The sequence below is a fragment of the Coenobita brevimanus genome, chromosome 100 (assembly GCF_032717465.1).
Source record: "Coenobita brevimanus isolate Jiangsu-jjx chromosome 100, ASM3271746v2, whole genome shotgun sequence".
Lineage (NCBI taxonomy): Eukaryota > Metazoa > Arthropoda > Malacostraca > Decapoda > Coenobitidae > Coenobita > Coenobita brevimanus.
Window position 1 is genome coordinate 36146157 of NC_137053.1, and position 23643 is coordinate 36169799.

At 40.6% G+C, this 23643-nt stretch overlaps 1 protein-coding gene across 1 annotated transcript; it reads left to right on the forward strand.

The window, feature by feature from the left end:
* Nucleotides 1-18525: 18525 nt before the first annotated feature.
* Nucleotides 18526-22153, forward strand: LOC145414631 (uncharacterized). The gene is given in 3 exon segments (XM_080284157.1): nucleotides 18526-19339; nucleotides 19519-20919; nucleotides 20922-22153. Coding segments are annotated over 3 exon segments (3447 nt in total).
* The last annotated feature ends 1490 nt before the right edge of the window (nucleotides 22154-23643 follow it).

Consider the following 23643-nt stretch of genomic DNA (forward strand, 5'->3'; position numbering starts at 1 on the left):
CCACTGGACGTGAGTTTGTGCCTGTCTTCAGAGTCGTCTGCAGTGGGTAGTCCATCACCAAGACCCAGCAATGCACCCCTAGGCCACCTGCTTCAGCTACTCTCAGACTCTGACAGTGATTAAACGACAAGAACTCTCCACTAGACCACATGGGAATTTACAGTGTTGTGCAGTGAAGAAAACAGTGCGTAGTGTTAAGAAATTGGAATTGTGAGTGCAAAGATAAAAGTGCAGAGTGCAACACTGATTTTATTGACGTTCAATAAGCACAAATTAGACTAGAGTGTGTTATGTTAAGAAAATGGATTTATGAGTGCAAAGACTTAAGTGCAGAGTGCAACACTTATTTCATTAAGGTACAATGGAGCGCAAGTACGACTAGAGTGCGCAGTGTTAAGTGAATGGAACTCTGAGTGCAAATGACAAAGTTCAATAAAAGACTTCATGTACAGTGTACTGCAGGTGCTTCAGGTACTCCTTTTTACTGTCAGAGTCTGAGAGGAGGCGGGTTATTCATCAAGATGGCCAGGGACTTGTAAGTACCCAGAATGTTTCATATTGTACTGTATTTTCCATGCTTACCTCTAAAACCTCATTTCACTCTTTTATGTCCCTTATTGATGTGAATAGGGTTTTAGGTGCTATGCATGTGCAGTAGGGAGATGTTTTTCTGAGTTAGGCTAGGTCAGAGTCCATAAGTACCAGTCCAGGAGCCAGGGACTTGTTGTAAGTACCCAGAATGTTTAATATTGTATAAACTCACCTCTAAAACCTCATTCTCTGATTCTTTTGCATTTATTTCAGTCTTTTATGTCCCTTATTGGTGCGATTTGGGTCTTAAATAGGTGCTATGCATGTCCAGAGGGAGTTGTATAGGTGTTTTTATGGGTTAGGGTAGGTTAGGGTCCATAAGTACAAGTCCAGGAGGCAGGGGCCCACTATCCGGACGGGACCACTTTCCGGATATGCTTTTGGCTCTATTACATCGGAAAATGGAGGGATTGTTGTGTGTGTGTGTGTGTGTGTGTATATATATATATATATATATATATATATATATATATATATATATATATATATATATATATATATCCACAAAACCAGAAACCTCCCTCCCAGCATACATACACACGCATTAACTTTTTGGATGAAGCAATAAATATATTTATTAAAAATTAAGAGAAATTACAACCCAAAAATCAGAAACTGAACTCCCACTTTATAACCTTGGCTGGACTGTAAGTACGCATCTTACAGACAGATATTATAATTCCAACAAAAAACAGAAGGCAGGCGAGACCAACTCTAGCTACTTCAAGCATGGGATTAATAAAGAGGAAATTTTGACAAATGAGAAAATATCTAAACACTTATGCCAGGAAAATCCCACAAAATGAAGCACAAGAAGCAAGTATGAGGAAATTTTCATGTGGAATGGTAAGGTAGTGTTGGTTATGAGACTGTCATGCTGTTTGGTTGCCATGGCGTGGCTGAATGTGTTTCGATGAGAGAGGAAAGGAAGCATAAAAGAAAGAAAAAAGTCAGATGTTGGTTTTGCATTAATAATAAAGAATGGCCATTCGTCAAGCGCGTCAGAGTTTGCATGAGCTCTCTCTCTCATAATGCACATAGATTACTGCATATTGCTCCAGTTTAGACGTGTGTACATGTGTGTTATCGCTGTACGCACTACTAATAAAGGATGCTTTATAGTAGCTAAGATATAAAGTTATGATTTACATTGATTAAGGTATAAACTTTGCATGAATTACTGAGCATTAATTAATATTTATGATGGACTGTTGGTCGTGGTATAAAATGGGAAGCAGGGTAGTAGTGACGAGCATAGGGTGAGGAGGACTAATAGCTGCGAGCTAAGAGCGCCAGGCTCTGGAAATTGTCGACATTTGTCAAAGCCAAATAAGCTGACAACCACAAAACACTCCCGAAAGGAAGTCAAACTGAAACTAAAGTATGGATGATGTGAAGTACTGATGCCATGGAGCCATACCTATTCCTGACCCGTTCATACGTGTGATCAGCAGCTATCTATATCGACTGAACATAAGATAAACCACATGTTTAGTAAATGTAAGGTAATTCGTAAGAGTAGCCCATGCATTTAACTAATATTTAATTGGAAATTGGAAGGAAGTACTTGGCTTGTAATGACTCAGAGTACATTGTCTTGAATCAAGATGAGTTACCTGTCACATATACTGATGTTAGAGTAAGCAGAATCCCTTCTTGAGGTTTGCACGTTTTGACCAATAAAGTGTCGCTTTGTGCGAGTGTGTCCATATATCATATTTTGTCATATGATATCAGTACCTGCTAAAGGTAGGAAAACAACCAGTATAGCTACAGTATCTTGCAAATGGAAGCAGAGAGTTAATAGAACGCTGACATGGGCTGTTGAAGGGTTTTGTCGTGTACCACTCTGTCATAATATCATATGCAGGAATTCCCATATTTCTTTTAACTGCCAAATTTTTCCCACCTTACTTTCTGCGAGTCAAATCAAGCATTATAGAAAAAGAGAACGAAGGAGACTATGAATTATTGGTGATAGGGTAGCATGGAGTAGGCTATGATGGAAATGTCAAATTGAGGAACTTAAAGGTATTTACGTTCACGCCAAAGCCCTGGATGAATTCTGAAATATTGCGTCTGACAGTAGATAGACAGACAGCTTGGGCGACATGCGTGGATATATTGTTTATATAGATTGATAAACTCATGGATAGGCAGGGACATGTTACAGATATGTCGATAAACGGGACATGCTGCCTGATGAACGGTTAACTGTTACATCCATTTTATATTCATGGAGTTAGGAAGGGCTCTTAGCTCTTATAAACTGGGTTGGGTTATTTGAATGTGAAATACTACCCAATATTTTCTGTGGTCGTTCATGAATTACACGATACTTATTTTATCATTTTCGTTTACATATTTTGTGTTGGGGTTAATAGTGATAGGTACGGTACTCAGTATCTGCCCCGGATAGCTAGCATTTACAGTATGTGCTGTAATGAATCAGGAGAGTCTGAGGAATGTCGGATGTGAGCTGTAGGTGCTAAACGACGTTAACAATGATTAATTATGGAGAGAGAGAGAGAGAGAGAGAGAGAGAGTTTTATCATCTGCCTCTGCACCATGTTTTTAATCATAAAATTCCAACATACGTCGTTGTGTTACTACAGAGTAGTAATCCTCCACTTTCTCCATCCACCTCTTAATCGGTATAAAGTATCTTTTTTTTTTTTTTTTCTAAGGAAAACAAGAAGGAATGAGGACTGCCAGCATGATATCACTCAGCTTTAAAAAAATCATCTGTTGTTACCGTGGGCAACATTCCCTAGAGTTTCCGTAGCAGTTTAAGGGTAGTTATTGTTATTGATACTTGGACTAAAGTAGAACTGGCTCTGCTGGACGAAGTCATCTTATGTTACCATAATGAGAAAAATGATATGAGGTTTTGGCAGCGAAAGAGTGAAATGAATTCTGATAAGAACATGAATAAAGAATGAGATATATTGGCAAAGACAGACATCCTAAGAGCTAAGTAACATCTCGCCCCCCAAAAGCATCATTATATGCGTGGTGTATGGTACTGAGGCACTGGTGGAAGAAACCGTAGCCCTGTTGGAAGCTAGTCTTTCTAAAATATGGAGATGGTTTGGGCGTTGCCCCTCACGGGAATTCCGCCCACCCACGGGCCAGCTGAATCTGTACCATATATATATATATATATATATATATATATATATATATATATATATATATATATATATATATATATATATATATAATTCTCTAATAAGGCTATATAGTGTAAGAAATGTCTATTGTTTTTAATAATAACAATGACTTTTTATAAATACCTTAACACTTGGCAATATTTGCTTTCCAGCATTTTCATGCTTGTATAGTCTGACAGATCGAAACGTAGGGTTTTGGTGGAGTCACCCCCTCCCTGCACTGTTGCCACGTTTCCGAGCTGACCTCTCCATCAGCGATGACCTTGACACTGTTTCCCTCTTGTGATCTCCGTTTTTCTAATACCCCCTATACCCCTGCCACCAACACCCCCTATACCCCTACCCCCAACAACACCCCCATCAACAACACCCGCTATACCTCCACCACGCTATACCTCCACCACCAACACCTCCTATAAATATAGACCCCCACCATCAACACCTGTATAATAATTAGCCGTTGATAATTGCTATACTTTTATTGAGAGCATACATTCTACCCTATTGCTCAAACTCCCTAATCTTACAATCCCATCTGTCTTAATCCTTCCCACTGCCTTCGTTCCTAAATCCCTTAATTGATCTATTTTTAACCTAAGTGTCCCCACACCTTTTAAACCATTTACCTCTCTGTCACTATTCTCCACCATATGTATCAACTTGTATTATATTGTGTATAGAACTTTCATACTGTATGCTGTACTACTGTATAATGTATAAGAATACCCACTGTTTAGTGGAAATAAAGTTTTATTATTATTATTATTATTATTATTATTTCTCTCTCTCTCTCTCTCTCTCTCTCGCTAGATTTTGTTATGTGTCATCCATGGTTTTTTACTTCCATTTTTATGTATGGATTATAATTTTGACTTTATTTCCGCACCACCCTTGAGGTAAAAGTCACGGCGCGTTTTTTTTATAGAGGTTTCCCCAATAGGCCTAAATCCTGTAGGGGGTTGGTGACCTCCCACAGCGTACACACAAACACGTGTCGCGTGAGTGCTGCCACCCCAGAGCTGTTTGATATATTTATTTTAATTATGAAAGGATCGCCTCTTCCCACTTTTATCCCTTCAAATTTTCTTGCAATTATACTTGCTAAATTAATTAGCAATGTTAGAAGTGTTGGGGAAGTAAATAATAATTAGAATATTTTTAGAGCAACACTGCCAAATTTTTATGCCACGTTTCTCTATTATCGTATAATATAGTATGCAGAATAGTTTTATTCTTCCTTGATACATGTCAGCACTTTCATTACAGTTATATTAGTATGAGTTATGTTTATGTATCATTCCTACTACACAAACCACAGGCGTTATACATCGTAGGGTTAGGAAACATGGCAATAGTGTAGGGAGGGGGTGACTCCACCCAAACCCTATGTTACGAGGAGGAACACTATAGGTGAGTCAGTGAGGGTGGGTCAGGTGTCAATCCGCAAGTCACTTCCTTTCTGACCACCATCAAGGATGGAAGCTCCTACCCCTGCTACTCGTATAGACTTTTTATCGAACCGTATAGACTTTTTAAAGAAATAAATCTACATAAAATGTAGATTTTATATGCAAAGAGAGAGAGAGAGAGAGAGAGAGAGAGAGAGAGAGAGAGAGAGAGAGCTGGGAGCGAGGGTTGTCCCTTGAGTTTTGTCTCTAATCCGACAATTTGCCGAGTACAAAGTTTGGCAGCATAGCCGGTGGGGGAATTCCCTTGAGAGACAACGACCTCGATATTTAAATGTCGCCTGTTCAACGATTCGCCTGCTGTGTGTGTATGAAGGACTTCATGGAGAAAGTGAGTATACGTGTTTTTTTTTTTTTTTTTTTTTTTTTTTTGTGAGTTAGCAGGTAGGCTTAGTTTAGAAATTAGTAAAAATAGTGAGGCGGCTGACGTGTGACATGTTACAAAGCTGGGAGAATGAGACTGGAATGGTGAGTGCTGAGGTAGTAAACGTAGAGGAAGTGGAAGCAGCAGTGTTAGGGAAGACAGATAACTTAGAAACTAGACTAGTTAAGGCTGAGACCATGCTAGACAATACTGATGACTTCCAGCCAGTCATGGGCAGGTGCAAGGCTAAGGTAAGTAACAGTTATCAAGCTGTTGCTATTAGGAATAGGTCTCAAGTATTAGAGGATGAAGTGCAAGATGAGCTTAGTCTCATACCTGTCGAGGATTCGTTGATTAGGCATCAGGAGAAGAATGTTTTTGCTAAGGGTTGTAGGAAGATGCGTTCTGCTTTCCCGGGTGTATGATACAGGACGTGCCTAAGAGAGTTGATGACCTATAAAATATTCAGTAACACCTCAATGAACTTGATCTTTGTGACTGTGGTAGGGAAATATTATGTGGCTTCTTGCAGGCCAAGGAACATCGTAGGAAGTTCGTGGTTTGTTGCCAAGATTTGTTGTTGGTTCTGTGATCCTGAGTATAATGATAAGAGTCACTAATAGGCTAGGTCTGTGTAGAAAGAAGAATGTGATGTTTGTTGATGTTTGGGACAATTTTAGTCATGACAGGAGTTTGTATGCCAGAGGCAGCCTTCACCTCAATGGAGTAGGAAAGGCTAGGTTAAGGGTGCTGGATGAGTGTTAGGCATAAGAAGAGAAACACCAAAGCAGCAACGAACAGCATCTTTATTTGTAGTACCAACGTTTCGGCACAGAGAGTATGCCATTTTCAAGGTTTACTGAAAGTTAAGAAAAGTGTGTAACACAGAATAAAAAACATATTATATAAATTATTAAACACTGAAAATTTATGCTATGTACAATGGGCAGGCTGATGCATTATTATTTAATTTGGGGGCATATGTTAATAAACAACATAATAATATAAAATTTACTATAGACAGTGAAGTTAATGGTAAGCTATCTTTTTTGGATTTAATGATAGAAAAATGTAACGGTAAACTAGAATTTAGTATTTTTCGTAAACCAACATTCTCGGGACTTGACAGTAGTTATTTTAGTTACTGTTGTCATAAATTCAAGATAAACGCCATCAAAACCTTGCTACATAGAGCTTATAATCTGACTTCAACCTATGATAGATTTCACAATGAAATAAAAATTTTAAAATCTTTTTTCTTAACGAATGGCTTTCCGACACATGTTTTTTATAATTTAGTCTGCAAATTTTTGAATGTGAGGTACCACCAAAAGCCTGTGGTTTATACGGTTCCGAAGCAATCTATGTTCTTTAAACTGCCCTATTTAGGCGATGCTTCCTCGGAGATGAAACATCGCCTATGTAATAAATTAAGTTCTTTCTACCCTCAGATTGACTCTAAATTTGTATTTGTCAATAATTTTAGAATAGGTTCATTTTTTAAATTCAAGGTCCGCCTGCCGACAGACCTAAGGTCATCTGTCATTTATGAGTTCACCTGCCCCAGTTGCCAGACGGGGTATACAGGCAGCACAGTGCAAGCCTATAAAAGCAGGACAGATGAACACTTAGTCCAGTCGAGCAGGACCGGTCGCCCTCTGCTAGTCCCTCCTCACTCTGCAGTAAGGGAACACTTGTTAGAGTGTGATGTGCCTCCGAAAAAAGATTATTTTAATATCTTGGATTCATGTTGCAGTGCCGACATTAGGATTTTAGAGTCACTTTACATCAAGAAATATGCCCCCAAATTAAATAATAATGCATCAGCCTGCCCATTGTACATAGTATAAATTTTCAGTGTTTTAATAATTTATATAATATGTTTTTTATTCTGTGTTACACACTTTTCTTAACTTTCAGTAAACCTTGAAAATGGCATAGTCTCTGTGCCGAAACGTTGGTACTACAAATAAAGATGCTGTTCGTTGCTGCTTTGGTGTTTCTCTTCTTGTGCAGGATCCGGTTTCCCACTGACCAGCCTGTCTCAGAAGTGTTAGGCATGCTTAAGGTAGTGACAGAAAGTGGAAAGAGGGACAACTAATGTTATCGCTGTTAATAATCCAGTCCCTGAGGCCAATGAGGGTAGGGAAAGTGAGGTGAGATCAGCTCACCAGGATAATTGGGTGCTGATCTCACCTCCGGGGGAGGTAGAAAATCAGGGGATTAGTGGGATGGGAGGGACTGCCAGGCCATCAGCAGCTTGTAGGAGTTCTGGAATTTCGGCAGAGGATTTAAAAGATTAAACAGGGCTAATTTTGCTGTGTCACACAGTCCTGTGAAACCCAAATGTACTATGAATATTATGTATATGAAAGCATGATGTATAATTTCAAAGTGAGACGAATTAATTAGTAATGCAAGTACCGAAAATCCCGACATACTTATGATTACAGAATTATGGTTGAGCCCTTGTGACGAGCACCTCAGTGGAGAAGTATCACTATAAAACTGAAAAAAACAAAAAGAAAACTGAAAAATCGCGACTTAGCAAATCTGGCGGTGGAATTCTACTTTATATTAAGAAGCATATAAATGCAGTAAAGATCAATAAACGGAATGTTGAAACATACGAATCTTTTTATATATCAATTTTCACCGAGAGTTATAAACCCATTCTTTTCAGTATAATATCCAGACAGCCCAGGTCACACAAGGAAAATTATACAATTCTGTACGATGAAATAAAATCAGTAATTAAAAAAAAAAAAGTGCATTATTTTGGGGGACTTTAGTAAATCGAATATTGATTGGAAAAATTTGTGTTCAGTGAAAGAAGGAATAGACATGCATTTTAAAGTCAGGCAATGAACACACCAACGGCGGGATAATAATACTCTTGACTTTCCCCAAGCAGTAGACAGTGATCAAATAAATTTATGTGACGTTGGTGAAAGTTTCGGCAACAGTGAACATATCTTTAGACCTGAAGTTAGCATCAACTGTAAAATCAGTATAAATAGCCTTTTGGTTCCATGCCTTAAAAAACGGACTTCGTTAATATACGAAAGGAAATTTCCAACACCAACTGGATAATGGTACTACAGGTGGATAATGTCGAAGAAATGTAGGAATTATTCACCAATCGACTGAGATCAATCAAACGAAAAAATATACCAAGAATTACCCGATGAAAAAGCACATTAACAATCCAGCCTGGATGTCGAAGAATGCTGAAGAGATCATTGGCCGCACGAGAGGAGCATATAAAAAATGTAAACCTACAGGAAATCACAATGGCAGTACCGAATATTTTAAACTACAGCAGCAATGTACACAGATTATTCGGAAAAGTAATCAAGACTATGCATCGCAAATTTCTTGTGAAGCAAAAACAAACCCTAACTTATTTTTTTTTATTATGTGAGGAGTAAGGAAACGTTTATGATAGAACAGACCCTCTAGCAAGCTCGGAAGGCCATCTCGTCTGTGATAATTATGCAATAGCAGCATTACTGAACGACTCATTTCACACTGTTTCACAATAGACAATAGTGTAAACATTCCCATCCCTCAGTCGGTTTTCTCAGGACCAGAAGACGTTAAATTATCAATCAATGAAGTGACTGGACATGGAGTGTTAAACTATCTTCAAAAAACCGGTCCAAATAAGTCAATTGGACCAGATCAGATATCTCCTCGCATACTGCATTAATGTTAGCCTGACCTGTAACTAAATATTATTCAATAAATCATTAACTGAAATGTAAAGTACCTATCAGTGGATGCTAATACATCACCGATCTTTAAAATGGGTGATAAAAATTCACCACAAATTACCGCCCAGTAAGTCTATCGTCAGTACTAAGCAAAATTTTGAAGAAAAAAAAAAAAATAAAATTGTAGTGTTTCTTAACCCACCGCTTCCCGTTGACGTGAATTAACGTCCACACGTTTTGTCACTGCCAATCCTGTTGACGTACATAAACATGAATCAATTGCAAGGTCCCTAATTTGCACAATTTTCAATTTTCGCAAGTGATTTTTGGTATATATACACAGGACACCTTCCTCTACAAGATGCCAGGCAGGGACAATGCCTTACCCAGCATGACCTCCCCCCCCCCGCACGCCATTGTCTCGGTAATTCACCTGTTACTGGTGACCTGGCCAGTAAAGACATGTCGTGCCACAGTATGAAATTCAGGGCCAGAGTGATTCCCCAATCGATGACAATGTGGGGGACAAACTTTACATAGCATTAGAGGAAGAAACAGTCAGAAATGATGATCAGGTAATGTCGCCAAAAAAGGTCAGGTATGTTGATGCGTTTCGTGAGTGAAACAATACTTATATTCCCTATATTACTGTGTGAAAACCAATATACTCTCGTACTACACATAAATTCGTACCAAATAAATAAATAAATACCGTTTATGAGTGGTGTGGAATGGTTACCCTCCCATAGAACTCGTTTTCTTTGGAGCCAGCCTGATAGAAAACACAGTAAGGTGAGGAGGTACTGCTACCTGTACCGAGTATTTTAAACCTCAGGTGAGCAATTTCTCTATGATTTTTCGATGTTTCTCACCAACAACGGAGGTTTGAGCCAAAAAAAAAAAATTCCAAAAATGGTCGGGATTGGGGGGAGTCAGTGATGGAAAAGTGGTCGGGACGGGGCGGGTTAATAAGTATAATGTTATAACATAATGAGCACAGGTTTTGTAATAACTGATCACGTCTCACAAATGGGCCTGAATTTTTTACAAACTTATACGACAATTGGGACGCAAAAATACCATCAGATTTCATCTACCAAGATTTCCAGAAAATGTTTGATAAGGTCCCCCATCGAAGAATACACACACTCACACACCGAGGAGGCACCAAGGAGAGCAGATGCGGGCCGACAGCATTCCATACCAAGCCAGGACGGCCAATGGCATTACCTATATTAGTATCTTTAAATGAGTCAAGCTCTGTACCAGGTTAGATTAAATGGTTTTCTATTATTTAAAAAAAAAAAAATTAGAAGTTTAAGCAATACTTGTTCAAACAGAAAAGAGAACCAAGTAGCGAAAGAATGTGCTCAATCAGCTGATTTTTTGTTTAGACTACAACGCCCCAGGGAATGTAAGTACTCTGTGCTTTTAGTATTGCAAAATGGCCACATACTTTAGTAAAGCAAATTTGGAAAAGAAAAGGGATAAAGGTAGAAAGCAGGATGATGATTTCTACCAAGAACTGGTTGAAATGGAGACTCACAATAAACTGGTGGAGCGTGTACACAAACTGGAGACGGCTTTTCAGAATGAGATTGATGAAATAAAGAAGCAGATGCACTTGCAAAAAGGAAGAAATAGAAAAACTAGGTAGGGAGGTCAACAAGAAAGACACAACCATATATGAACTAACAGTGGAAGTGAGTACACTTAGGAAGAAAATGAGTGAAATGGCAAGTACAGTAGTCAACCACGAAAGTATTATAGAAGAGTTCAAAAATGATACAGAGACAATTAGGCAAGTAAGCAGTCTGATAGACAAGAGTAGTGATACTGAGGAGAAGATAACACAGGTGAATGAAGCTGTGCAAAGCTACAAAAATGATGTGGAAACCACGTATGCTGAAATGGCGAAAGTAAAGAAAGACTTAGAAACAAGGGTGGAAGAAAAAAGCATTAAAAAGGAAGTGAAAAGAATAATCCAAAACAATCCAAAGTTAGTCAGAGATACAGTAGATATCAACAAATCTATAGTAATCACTGGTATAGAAGAGGAAGAAGTAAAAAACAAGATCTCAAGAGACAAAAAGGAGCTGGCAAATGTAATGAGCTTATTGAATGAAGTATCCAAGGAAATCTGTAGTAAAGACATAGAGGAACACAAAAGGTTAGGGAAACACGAGAAAAGCAAGTCAAGACCTCTAAAAGTAACCTTCCAGAGTGTAAACACTGTGGAGGAGATACTAAAAAATGCAAAGAATCTTATGGAAAAAGAGGAGTTCAAAAATGTATGGATAAAAAGATGCCTAACACAAGAGGAATTCGAATTACTGAAAGTGAAGAGGGAGGAAGCAAAAACATAATGAGGGAAGATCAGAAGAGGAGAAGAATACATTTTTTTACAAAGTAATAGGATTGAAGGTACGAAAGTGGTAAATAAACAGGAGGGAATAAAAAGGAGGAAGGTAGTAGAACCATGTCATGACAAGTATATAAACAAGATGATTAAGTTGACGTACTCAAATGTGGATGGAATGGTAAGTAAATTATTAGAGATGAATGATTATGTCAGAGAAAATGAACCACATATAATATGCCTAACTGAAACAAAATTAACACCAAGGATATCAAATGACATACTAAACTTAGAGGAATATAATATATGGAGAAGAGATAGGAACTTAAAAAAGGGAGGAGGAATTATAATATTAACTAAGAAAAATCTAAAAGTCAAAGGAATAGAACTAGATATACCCTCACAAGTAGAACTGATTGCAGTAGAGATCAATACATCTGAAGGGAAAGTAATTGTAGCCAATTTGTACATGCCACCCAAATCAAACACATGGGAAAGAGACGAATATGAGGACGCGGCAGAGAGTAAAAATGGAAGAGAAATCGGAAAGAATTATACTAACCGGAGATTTTAATAAAAATATAAACTGGAATACTCTGGATATAATAAGCCAAGAAAGCTGTTGGGAAAAAAAGCTCCTGGATCTCGTGCAAGAGTTTTTCCTAACGCAACATGTGAGGGAAACCACCAGAAAAAGAGGACTCGATGTACCCTCAATGCTAGATCTCATATTTACTAGGCAAGAAAACGATATTGACAGTTCAATATATCAACTTCCACTTGGCAAAAGCGACCATGCAGTACTAAATTGCAACTTCAGGATAGCATATGACATAGTTAACAGCAATGAAAGTTACAAAAAGAGCCTAAACTATAAAAAGGGAAATTATCCTGACCTAAAGAAGTATTTCTTAGAAATTGATTGGGAAAATGAGCTTAGAAGACAAGATCTGAATGCTGTATATAAAAAATTTTGTGAATTTTATGAAATGGGAGTCCAGAAGTACATCCCACAGCACAAAGAAACAGAAAAGAAAATAAAGAAATGGTTTAATACAGAAAGTAAAAAATCAAAAGAAAGAAGAGATTTGTTGTGGAATAGATACAGAAGACACAATAGTGAAAGGGCATATAATAATTACAAACAGGCAAGAAACGATTATACAAGAATAAGGAGGGAAGCCCAAAAACAGTTTGAGGAGGATATCATAAATAAAAGTAGTGATCAACCGAAGCTATTTTACAGCTACATCAGAAGCAAAACCAAAGTAAAAGATAAAAATACAATCCATCACTGACGAGGGAATCACCTATACACAAGAGAAGGATATTTATGAAGCACTAAATAAGAATTTCCAATCAGTTTTTACAGAAGAAAAAAAAATTGAGAGGGACTATGTGGAACATGCATGCCCACACATGCTACCAGATATACAAATATCAGAAAAACTAATATAGGAGGAGTTAAGTAAATTAGACAGAGGAAAAGTAAATGGTCCTGATGAAATTTTATGTTTGGTGCTACGAGAATTTCCAAAGGAGTTAAGTAAACCATTATTTTTAATTTTCAAGAAATCCTTGAGTCAAGGTAAACTACATGATATTTCGAAGAAAGCAAACATTGTCCCCTTATTCAAGAAAGGGAGTAGACAAAATCCACTCAACTACCGACCCTTATCACTGACCAGTGTTGTGCAAGGTATTAGAAAAGCTTATAAGAAAAGCTTGGGTAAATCATCTAGAAGAACACAATATGATAACAGAAAGACAGTTTGGTTTCAGAAAAGGAAAATCATGTGTTACTAATCTGTTGAGCTACTATGACAGAGTAACAGACACAATACAGGAAAGAGAAGGATGGGTGGACAGTATCTATTTAGATTTCAAGAAAGCATTTGACACAGTACCACACCAAAGACTTTTATGGAAACTGTACCATCAAGGAGGAAGTCGAGGCAAACTGTTTTGTTAGATGCATGATTTTCTCATAAAAAGAGAAATGAGAACAATACTAAGGGGAAATTACTCATCACGGATAGAAGTGACTAGTGGAGTACCACAGGGCTCAGTGCTGGCACCAATCATGTTTTTAGTGTATATAAATGATACAGACAGTAACACTGGAAATGAAAGCTATCTAAATATGTTTGCAGATGATGCAAAAATACAAAGGAGAATTACTAACAAAGACTCTTGTAAAGAGCTACAAGAAGAATTAAATAAACTTCATGAATGGAGTAATAAATGGCAAATGGAATTCAATGTGGACAAGTGTCACGTAATCAAGCTTGGTAAAAGTGGAAAAAGACCTAATTGGGATTATACGTTAGGAAATAAAACCCTACACACATCAGAAAGACAGAAGGACCTAGGTGTGATTATCAATAACAGACTATCTCCGGCTGAACACATCAGTGAGAAGGTACGGAACATGTATACACTGCTTGCAAATATGAGAATAGCATTCACATACATAAATGAAGACATGCTATGAAGGATAATAACATAATTCATCAAACCAACCCTGGAGTAGTCTGGAGTCCTCATCTCAAAAAACACATAGACAAGATTGAAAAAGTTCAAAGGGCCGCTACAAGATGGTTACCAAGCTTAAGGGATCTAAGCTACGAAGAAAGACTAAATAAACTGAATCTACTAACACTACAGGAGAGAAGGAAAAGAGGTGACATGATAATGCTATATAAATGCATATCAGGGAAGGAGAAAATAGACATAAATGATTACTTTACGTATGGGGAAGCATCAGCAAGAGGACACTGCAAAAAACTGCATATGAAGAGAGGTGATAAAGACGTAAGGAAATTCAGCTTCCCAAACAGAGCAATTGATCAGTGGAATGCACTACCGAATGAAATAGTGTGTACTAAAACAATTCACAAATTTAAGGATAAGTACGATAAGTATGGTTTAAGACACGGGACAGTACGAGCTTGATTCATTCCTGTAATGATACAATTAGGTAAGTACAATTAGGTAAGTACACACACACACAGAAATACATCCCACAGTACAAAGAAGCAGAAAAGAAAATAAAGAAATGGTTCAATACAGAATGTAAAAAATCAAAAGAAAGAAGAGATTTGTTGTGGAATAGATGCAGAAGACACAATAGTGAAAGGGCATATAATAATTACAAACAGGCAAGAAACGATTATACAAGAATAAGGAGGGAAGCCCAAAAACAGTTTGAGGAAGATATCATAAATAAAAGTAGTGATCAACCAAAGCTATTTTACAGCTACATCAGAAGCAAAACCAAAGTAAAAGATAAAATACAATCCATTACGGACGATGGAATCACCTATACACAAGAGAAGGATATTTGTGAAGCACTAAACAAGAATTTCCAATCAGTTTTTACAGAGGAAAAAAATTTTGAGAGGGATTATGTGGAACATGCATGCCCACACATACTACCAGATATACAAACATCAGAAAAAGAAATACACGAGAAGCTAAGTAAATTAGACAGAGGAAATGCAAATGGTCCTGATGAAATTTCATGTTGGGTGCTACGTGAATGTGCAAAAGAGTTAAGTAAACCATTATTTTTAATTTTCAAGAAATCCTTGAGTCAAGGTAAACTACCTGATATTTGGATGAAAGCAAACATTGTTTCTTTATTCAAGAAAGGGCATAGACGAAATCCACTTAACTTCCGACCAGTATCACTAACCAGTGTTGTAAGCAAGGTATTAGAAAAGCTTATAAGAAAAGCGTGGGTAAATCATCTTGAAGAACACAATATGATAACAGAAAGACAGTTTGGTTTCAGAAAAGGAAAATCATGTGTTACCAATCTGTTGAGTTACTATGACAGAGTAACAGACACATTACAGGAAAGAGAAGGATGGGTGGACAGTATCTATTTAGATTTCAGGAAAACATTTGACACAGTACCACACCAAAGACTTTAATGGAAACTGTAACATCAAGGAGGAAGTCGAGGCAAACTGTTTTGTTAGATGCAAGATTTTCTCATGAAAAGAAAAATGAGAACAGTACTATGGGGAAATTACTCATTATGGAAAGAAGTGACTAGTAGAGTACCACAGGGCTCAGTGCTGGCACCAATCATGTTTTTAGTGTATATAAATGATACAGACAGTAACACTGGAAATGAAAGCTATCTAAATATGTTTGCAGATGATGCAAAAATACAAAGGAGAATTACTAACACAGACTCTTGTAAAGAGCTACAAGAAGAATTAAATAAACTTCATGAATGGAGTAATACATGGCAAATGGAATTCAGTGTGGATAAGTGTCATGTAATCAAGATTGGTAAAAGTGGAAAAAAACCTGATTGGGATTATACGTTAGGAAATAAAACCCTACACACATCAGAAAGAGAGAAGGACCTAGGTGTGATTGTCAATAACAGACTATCTCCGGCTGACCACATCAGTGAGAAGGTACGGAACATGTATACACTGCTTGCCAATATGAGAATAGCATTTACATACATAAATGAAGCCATGCTAAGAAAGATAATAACATCATTCATCAGACCAACCCTGGAGTATGCATCAGTAGTCTGGAGTCCTCATCTCAAAAAACACATAGGCATGATTGAAAAAGTTCAAAGGGCCGCTACAAGATGGGTACCAAGCCTAAGGGATCTAAGCTACGAAGAAAGACTAAATAAACTGAATCTACTAACACTACAGGAGAGAAGGAAAAGAGGTGACATGATTATGCTATATAAATGCATATCAGGGAAGGAGAAAATAGACATAAATGATTACTTAACGTATGGGGAAGCATCAGCAAGAGGACACTGCAAAAAACTGCATAAAAAGAGAGGTGATAAAGAGGTAAGGAAATTTAGTTTCCCAAATAGAGCAATTGATCAGTGGAATGCACTACCGAATGAAATAGTGTGTGCCAAAACAATTCACAAATTTAAGGATATGTACGATAAATATGGTTTAAGACACGGGACAGTACGAGCTTGACTCATTCCTGTAAAGATATAATTAGGTAAGAACACACACACACAGACACAGACACACACACACACACACAAAAGCACACGACCTATCTATCAAATTATGTTCATGGATTGGCGATTGATTAACAAATCAAAAGCAGCGTATAGTGATAAATGGCGAATCATCAGAATGGCTAGAAGTAACAAGCGAAGTTCCTCCAGGGTCAGTTCTAGGACCAGTTCTTTTCACTATTTATGTCAGCGATCTAGAAAATGGACACACTACATAGGTAGTGATTACTATTTTTTTTTTTTTTATCCACAGAAGAAGGAAGCAAAGGCTAGAAGCCCGAACACTGTTCCTTCCCAGAAAAAATAAAAACAAGATAATACAGACCCAAATTCACGATCCGTTCATTTCGAGATACAAGATGCATGGGCACAGTGTGTTTAAAGGACTAGAGGTCATGGGCAGTAGGAAATACAGACAGAGGAAGACAGTTCCAGAACGGACATGTTGCAGACATGAAAGACTGGGAGAAATAGTTAACTCTTGCATTACAGAGTTAGATAGAAAAGGTATGAGGGTTTGCTGCTTGACGGGTGCTACGCGTCTGATGTACTGGTGGAGGGATGCAAGCAGACAGTTCAGAGGAGCAGTGACCATTGAAGCCGCGATAGCAGAGATAAAGATGCAACAGTGCAATCAAGAGACAGAGGTTGAAGGGAGCCAGTAAGAGGCAGAGAGTTAATGAGATGAACAGACTTTGACTTCACCTTGTTAAGAAAAGCTGTTTGTAGGGAACTTCCCCACACATGAGGGTTGTACTCTACACTGAGATGAATAAAATCTATGTATAAAGCCACAACAGTGCAGGGGTAAAGAAAGCATGGAGTCGACTTAGTACATTAAATTTCTTGGAAGCAGATTTTACGAGAGGTAATATGATCTTTCCAAGATAAATCCTAAGAGAATGAAACCCCAAGTATGTTCAAAGATGATGCAGGATTGAGTTGAGTATTGTTAAAAGTTATTGGATAATCGTGTGGTAGATTTTGATTGGTCGAAAGATGTAAGAACTGAGTTTTTGTTGCACTAAAAAACAAAAGATTATTCTTATAGAAAACAGAGACATGAGCCAACTCAATGATGTGCCATAACCTCATCCCTTGTCTGTTGAAGCTATTGAGAAGGACGCTGCCTGTGCCAGATGGAAAGGTGAAGGGTGGAATCAGCAGTGGATGAGTGAATCGGGTTAGATGTACAATACGAGTACAGAAGGTCGTTGATGAATAGAAGAAAAAGAGTCGGAGATAGGACAAAGCCTTGAGGAACACCACTGTTGATAGCTCTAGGAGAAGAATGGTGGCTGTCTGCAACAGCAGCTATAGAACGACCAGAATGGAAGCTAGAGATGAAGGCACAGATAAAAGGATAAAACCGTAAGAGGGCAATTTAAAAATTAAAAATTTGTGCCAGACTCAATCGAAATCCTTTTAGATGTCAAGTGCAATGGCAAAACATGTTATGTCATATCATGCTATGTCTGTCATACTATGTCTGTCATGCTATGTCTGTCATGCTATGTCTATGTCATGCTATGTCTATGCCATGCTATGTCTATGTCATGCTATGTCTGTTAAGTTGGTGCTGATCTTAGAGGTGGTAATAATGCCATTTGCCCTTTTTCCCATTTTATGTATATTTAAGAAAAGAATTCATCCTGTGTCGAACTTTGTGTTCGAATCTGTCAGTTATCAAACCGACCTGATGAAAGGGTTGGCTGTTTATTGACGAGTGAGTGAGAATAAAACCAGCAGTCGAAGAGGTTGTCTTCCTCCTTCCCTTGCCTGTGCCCAGACTTTATTACAAGCTATCTAGGCATTCTCTCGTAACTTATGATGGACGGAAGTGATAGTGGCAAACCGGCATCGTCAACCTCAGCCCGAGGAGACAGCCTTACGACGGAACTTCGTCTGATCCCGGAATTTAACGGTACTTCGCACTCGGTGGTAGAGTGGATCGAAAAGCTGGAGCTGGTTTGTCGGCTACGAGGGATCTCTGATCTACACACCATTGTGCCACTGCGACTCACAGGCGGGGCTTTCTCTGTTTATCAGCAGCTCAGCAGCGTAGACTTGGGGAACTTCGACACCATAAAGGATGCACTCACCTCGGCATTTGCTGCAGACAAGTTTGTTGCCTATGAGCAGTTTGTGGACCGTAGGCTGCGTGATGGCGAGTCTGTTGACGTGTACTTGGCTGACCTGCGCCACCTGGCTACACGATTTGGAGGAATGACCGACGCCGGTCTATGTTGTGCTTTTTTAGCTGGTCTTCCAGAAGCTGTTCGCCACATTCTGAGAGCTGGTTCACGCATGGAAACTATGGATATTAACCAACTTCTGAACCGTGCTCGAGCTGTTCTAGCGGATAATTACCTCGATGATGGGGCATCAGCACAACCAGCCGGCTCCAGACAGCACACAGTGGCTCCTGCATTAGTTGGTGTTGGTGGTGTGCGCTGCCATTCCTGTAACCAGCCGAACCACTACGCTCGTGACTGCCAGGCTGGACGCAGTGTGCGCAGAGGTAGAGGTGGGCGAGGTAATGTGCGCTGCTTCAGATGCGGGGGACGAGGCCACATCGCTACCTCATGCCCTTCGGGAAATGGATCAGGAGAGGTGGGACCAGCGCCAGCCTCCTCTCCAGACCGTCAGTGAGAGGCGCTTTACCAGTGACTCACTTGGTTGTTGATGGAAAGAACTGTGATGCCCTGGTAGACACCGGCTGTACTCAGAGTATTGCACATGTTTCCATGTGCTCTTGCTGGACCAAAGGAAATATCAGTGTGAGGACAGTAAGCAGTGAGCTTTATATGTGTATGGGAACAGGTGTGGTAACAGTCCAGCTACTGTCAGGAGTGTCCGTGTCTGTGAATGTGATTGTAGTGCCTTCCAAGCCGCTTAATTTTGACTTTATTCTGGGCATGAACGGTGTTGAAGCCATGCAGGGAGTGACAGTGCATTCACCGGACAAAGTGAGATTTGGTATTGAGGAAGTGCAGGCTTCAGCCGTGACAGTACCTACCATACAACGAAATATTGTCGAGAGGGATTTTGAAGTAACATATGACAGTGCAGCTAAAAAGTGGACAGTGTTGTGGAACTGGCGTGATAACTCAGAGCCTCCACGACTGCTGAATACTGTCTCTGAATACAGGGTGCCGAATGAAGCTCGAAAAGAATATGAAAATGAACTGTGTGAATGGATTAAGGACGGATGGCTGGTTCCATACAACGAGAGTATACATGGCCCTGTGAAAGGAACTATCCCTCTGATGGCTGTCGTGCAGCAAAACAAGAAAAAAGTACGCCCTGTCCTTGATTTTCGTGAGTTGAATGCCCATCTTAATTTGCACACAGCTGAAGCGGACGTCTGCACTGAGAAGATACGGGAGTGGCGCAGGCGTGGACAGAGGGTCGCTCTCATTGACTTGCGCAAGGCTTACCTACAGATACACGTTCACAGATCGCTATGGTCGTCCCAGACAGTGGTGTTCCGTGGGAGACGTTACTGTTTGACTAGACTGGGCTTTGGACTGAACATCGCACCACTAGTATTGAAGGAGGTCCTGAGTTGTGTGTTGAGCATGGACGAGAAGATAAACCGCGCCACTTCACAATACCTGGACGATATTCTGGTGGACGAAAGTGTGGCGAGTGCAGCAGAAGTGGAATGTCACCTTAGTCGTCACGGCCTGCTCTGCAAACCTCCCGAGATTGTGTCTGAAGGAGCTCATGTGCTGGGCATTAGAGTCTGGGGGGAGCACGATCATCTCGTCTGGAAGCGTGATAACGGCGTTGGCAAGCTACCTGAAAAGCTGACTAGGCGGACAGTGTTTTCACTCTGCGGGCAGCTAACGAGTCACCTTCCTGTTTGTGGCTGGTTGCGAGTGGCGGCGTCGTACATTAAAAGACGGGCCAATGAGGTCACGACTACGTGGGACGACGAGATTAATGACCTCAGTTTGCACTCGATGCTTGCGGACACGTTGGAGCGGGTGAAGAACTCAGACCCGGCCCGAGGACGATGGGATGTGGCAGGAGACGAAGCTATACTATGGGTAGATGCAAGTTCACTCGCATTGGGAGCTGTGTTGGAGGTGAAAGGTGAAGTTATTGAAGACTCGTGTTGGTTACGACGGGACGAGTGCTCTCACATTAATCTTGCGGAGCTGGACGCTGTTATGAAGGGGATAAATCTTGCAATCTCCTGGAAGATGAAACAGCTGACTCTATGACTGACTCAAGAACTGTGTTCCACTGGATTGCGGATGCTCTCTCAGGAAAATCTCGTTTGAAGACTAGAGCTTCCAGTGAAATGTTGATCCGTAGGCGCCTAGAGACTTTTAAATCTATCATCGTCGAGTATAATCTGTGTCTGGAAGTAAAGTTTGTGTCTTCTACTGAAAACAAAGCAGATGCGCTAACACGAGTACCGAAGAGGTGGATGACACTAGCAAACGGGCAGACAAGCTGTGCAGCTGTTGCCAGTGTTTCAGACAGGGACATCGTTAACATTCATGAAACCAGCGGGCATCCCGGCATCAAGCGTACACTGTACTTCTGCAGAAGGCTCTATCCTACGGTTCAGAGGCAGCAGGTTCGCAGTGTTCTTCAGAGTTGTCAAGAATGTCAATCCTTTGATCCGGCACCAGAGAAGTGGAAGAAAGGGGAGTTGGGGGTTTCAGAGATCTGGAGCAGAGTTAGCATGGACGTCTGTCATGTCAGAAACCAGCACTATCTGACGCTCATCGACTGCGGGCCAACACGTTATGCCATCTGGAAAAGACTCAGGCGGCAAGATGTCATCAGTGTTGTTGAACAGCTAGAGTCTGTGTTTTATGAAAGTGGAGCACCTAAGGAGCTATTAACTGACAATGCTGCCAGCTTCCGTAGCTCAACGATCAAAGAGTTCGCCAGGCGTTGGGGTATGGTCATCAGGTATCGGTGTGCCAACGCTCCATCTGGTAATGGAATATCGGAGAGAAATCATCGAACCGTGAAAAATATACTGGCCCGGAAAGGCTGTTCCGTAGCTGAAGCAGTGTACCGCTACAACTTTATGCCACGAGGTGATGATGCCTCGTCTGCCCCTGCCAACCAGATATTTAGATACGAGGTCAGACTGCTGGGTATCGACGGAGTAACTCTGCAAGATCAGCCGGTGGAAGAACAACATCGCTTCAGCGTCGGTGATCGTGTATGGATCCGGCATCCCAGCAGACACTGCGATTCTCGAAGCACAGAGGGCACAGTAACGCGAGTTGTATCTGCCCAGAACGTCGAGGTGGATGGTATGCCTCGTCATGTGCGTGACCTAAGGCTGGCAACATCGCTGTCTACTGCCCCAGAGGATTCACTAGCTGAAGAAAGCCCTGAATCAGAAACAGATGATGATTTGCTAAGCGATGTGAGAGGTCCTTCGAGTCTACGTCAAGTGATACGTCAAGTGAAGACGAAGTAGATAGTCCAGGGAGACCACTGCCCCGTCGAGGTTCTAGGGAGCGCCGTCCAGTACGGCCGTTCCAATATAGTGATCTTTAGAAGATCAGGGGGGAGTGTTATGTCATGTCATGCCATGTCTGTGTCATGCCATGTCTGTGTGCCTTGCTATGTCTGTGTGCCTTGCTATGTCTGTGTGCCTTGCTATGTCTGTGTGCCTTGCTATGTCTGTGTGCCTTGCTATGTCTGTGTGCCTTGCTATGTCTGTGTGCCTTGCTATGTCTGTGTGCCTTGCTATGTCTGTGTGCCTTGCTATGTCTGTGTGCCTTGCTATGTCTGTGTGCCTTGCTATGTCTGTGTGCCTTGCTATGTCTGTGTGCCTTGCTATGTCTGTGTGCCTTGCTATGTCTGTGTGCCTTGCTATGTCTGTGTGCCTTGCTATGTCTGTGTGCCTTGCTATGTCTGTGTGCCTTGCTATGTCTGTGTGCCTTGCTATGTCTGTTAAGTTGGTGCTGATCTTAGAGGTGGTAATAATGCCATTTGCCCTTTTTCCCATTTTATGTATATTTAAGAAAAGAATTCATCCTGTGTCGAACTTTGTGTTCGAATCTGTCAGTTATCAAACCGACCTGATGAAAGGGTTGGCTGTTTATTGACGAGTGAGTGAGAATAAAACCAGCAGTCGAAGAGGTTGTCTTCCTCCTTCCCTTGCCTGTGCCCAGACTTTATTACAAAACATTCACCAGATTCCCGAATGGAGGATGACCAGGGGTCTGAAAAGAATATGAGACAATCACCAGTGAGGCGTCCCTGACAGAACCCATACTGATAATCAGAAAGAAGGTTATGATGGGAAGGTGGTTAAAAAAACTGAAATACAGGATGTTAACCCGCCCCGTCCCGACGACGTATGGGTACGTCACCACGATTTGCATTTGCCAGTCCCGGCGACGTACCAGTACGTCGTGCAATTGCAATGTGCATAATTTCGACAATTTTCAAATTTCGCGCTTGATTTGCGGTACGTACCCTCGCCTGACCTTCCCCTACCTGCCACCAGGCGGGGACACTCGGCGACCCCGCGCGACCCGCGCTAGCCCGCCGCTCGTCCACTCACCTGGTAGCCACGGTCCTGCTCAGACATGGCTAAGAGAGGTCTCTCAGAGAGCGAAATTCAAGTCGCCCTGGACACCTTTACCGGCGACAGTGATTCCCCACTGGATGACGAGGAGATGGACAAAGATTATGTGCAGCCAGACGAGGAAGAAACCACCAGCAGTGACGAGGAAGTTCCGTCACCAAGGAAACGGCAGTACGTGACTTACCATGCTGCTAGAGAGGGGCAGGAGGCAAAGAAGGCACGTGGTATGTCATATCCCTATCCCCAGCGTGCCTTGGAAGCCGAATTCGAGGTCGAGGACGAGGACGAGGACGGAGACGTGGGACGTGCTGCCACGTGGTATGGGCGGGAGGTGATTACGCATCGTGGCCCAGAGCGCACACCACGTCGTC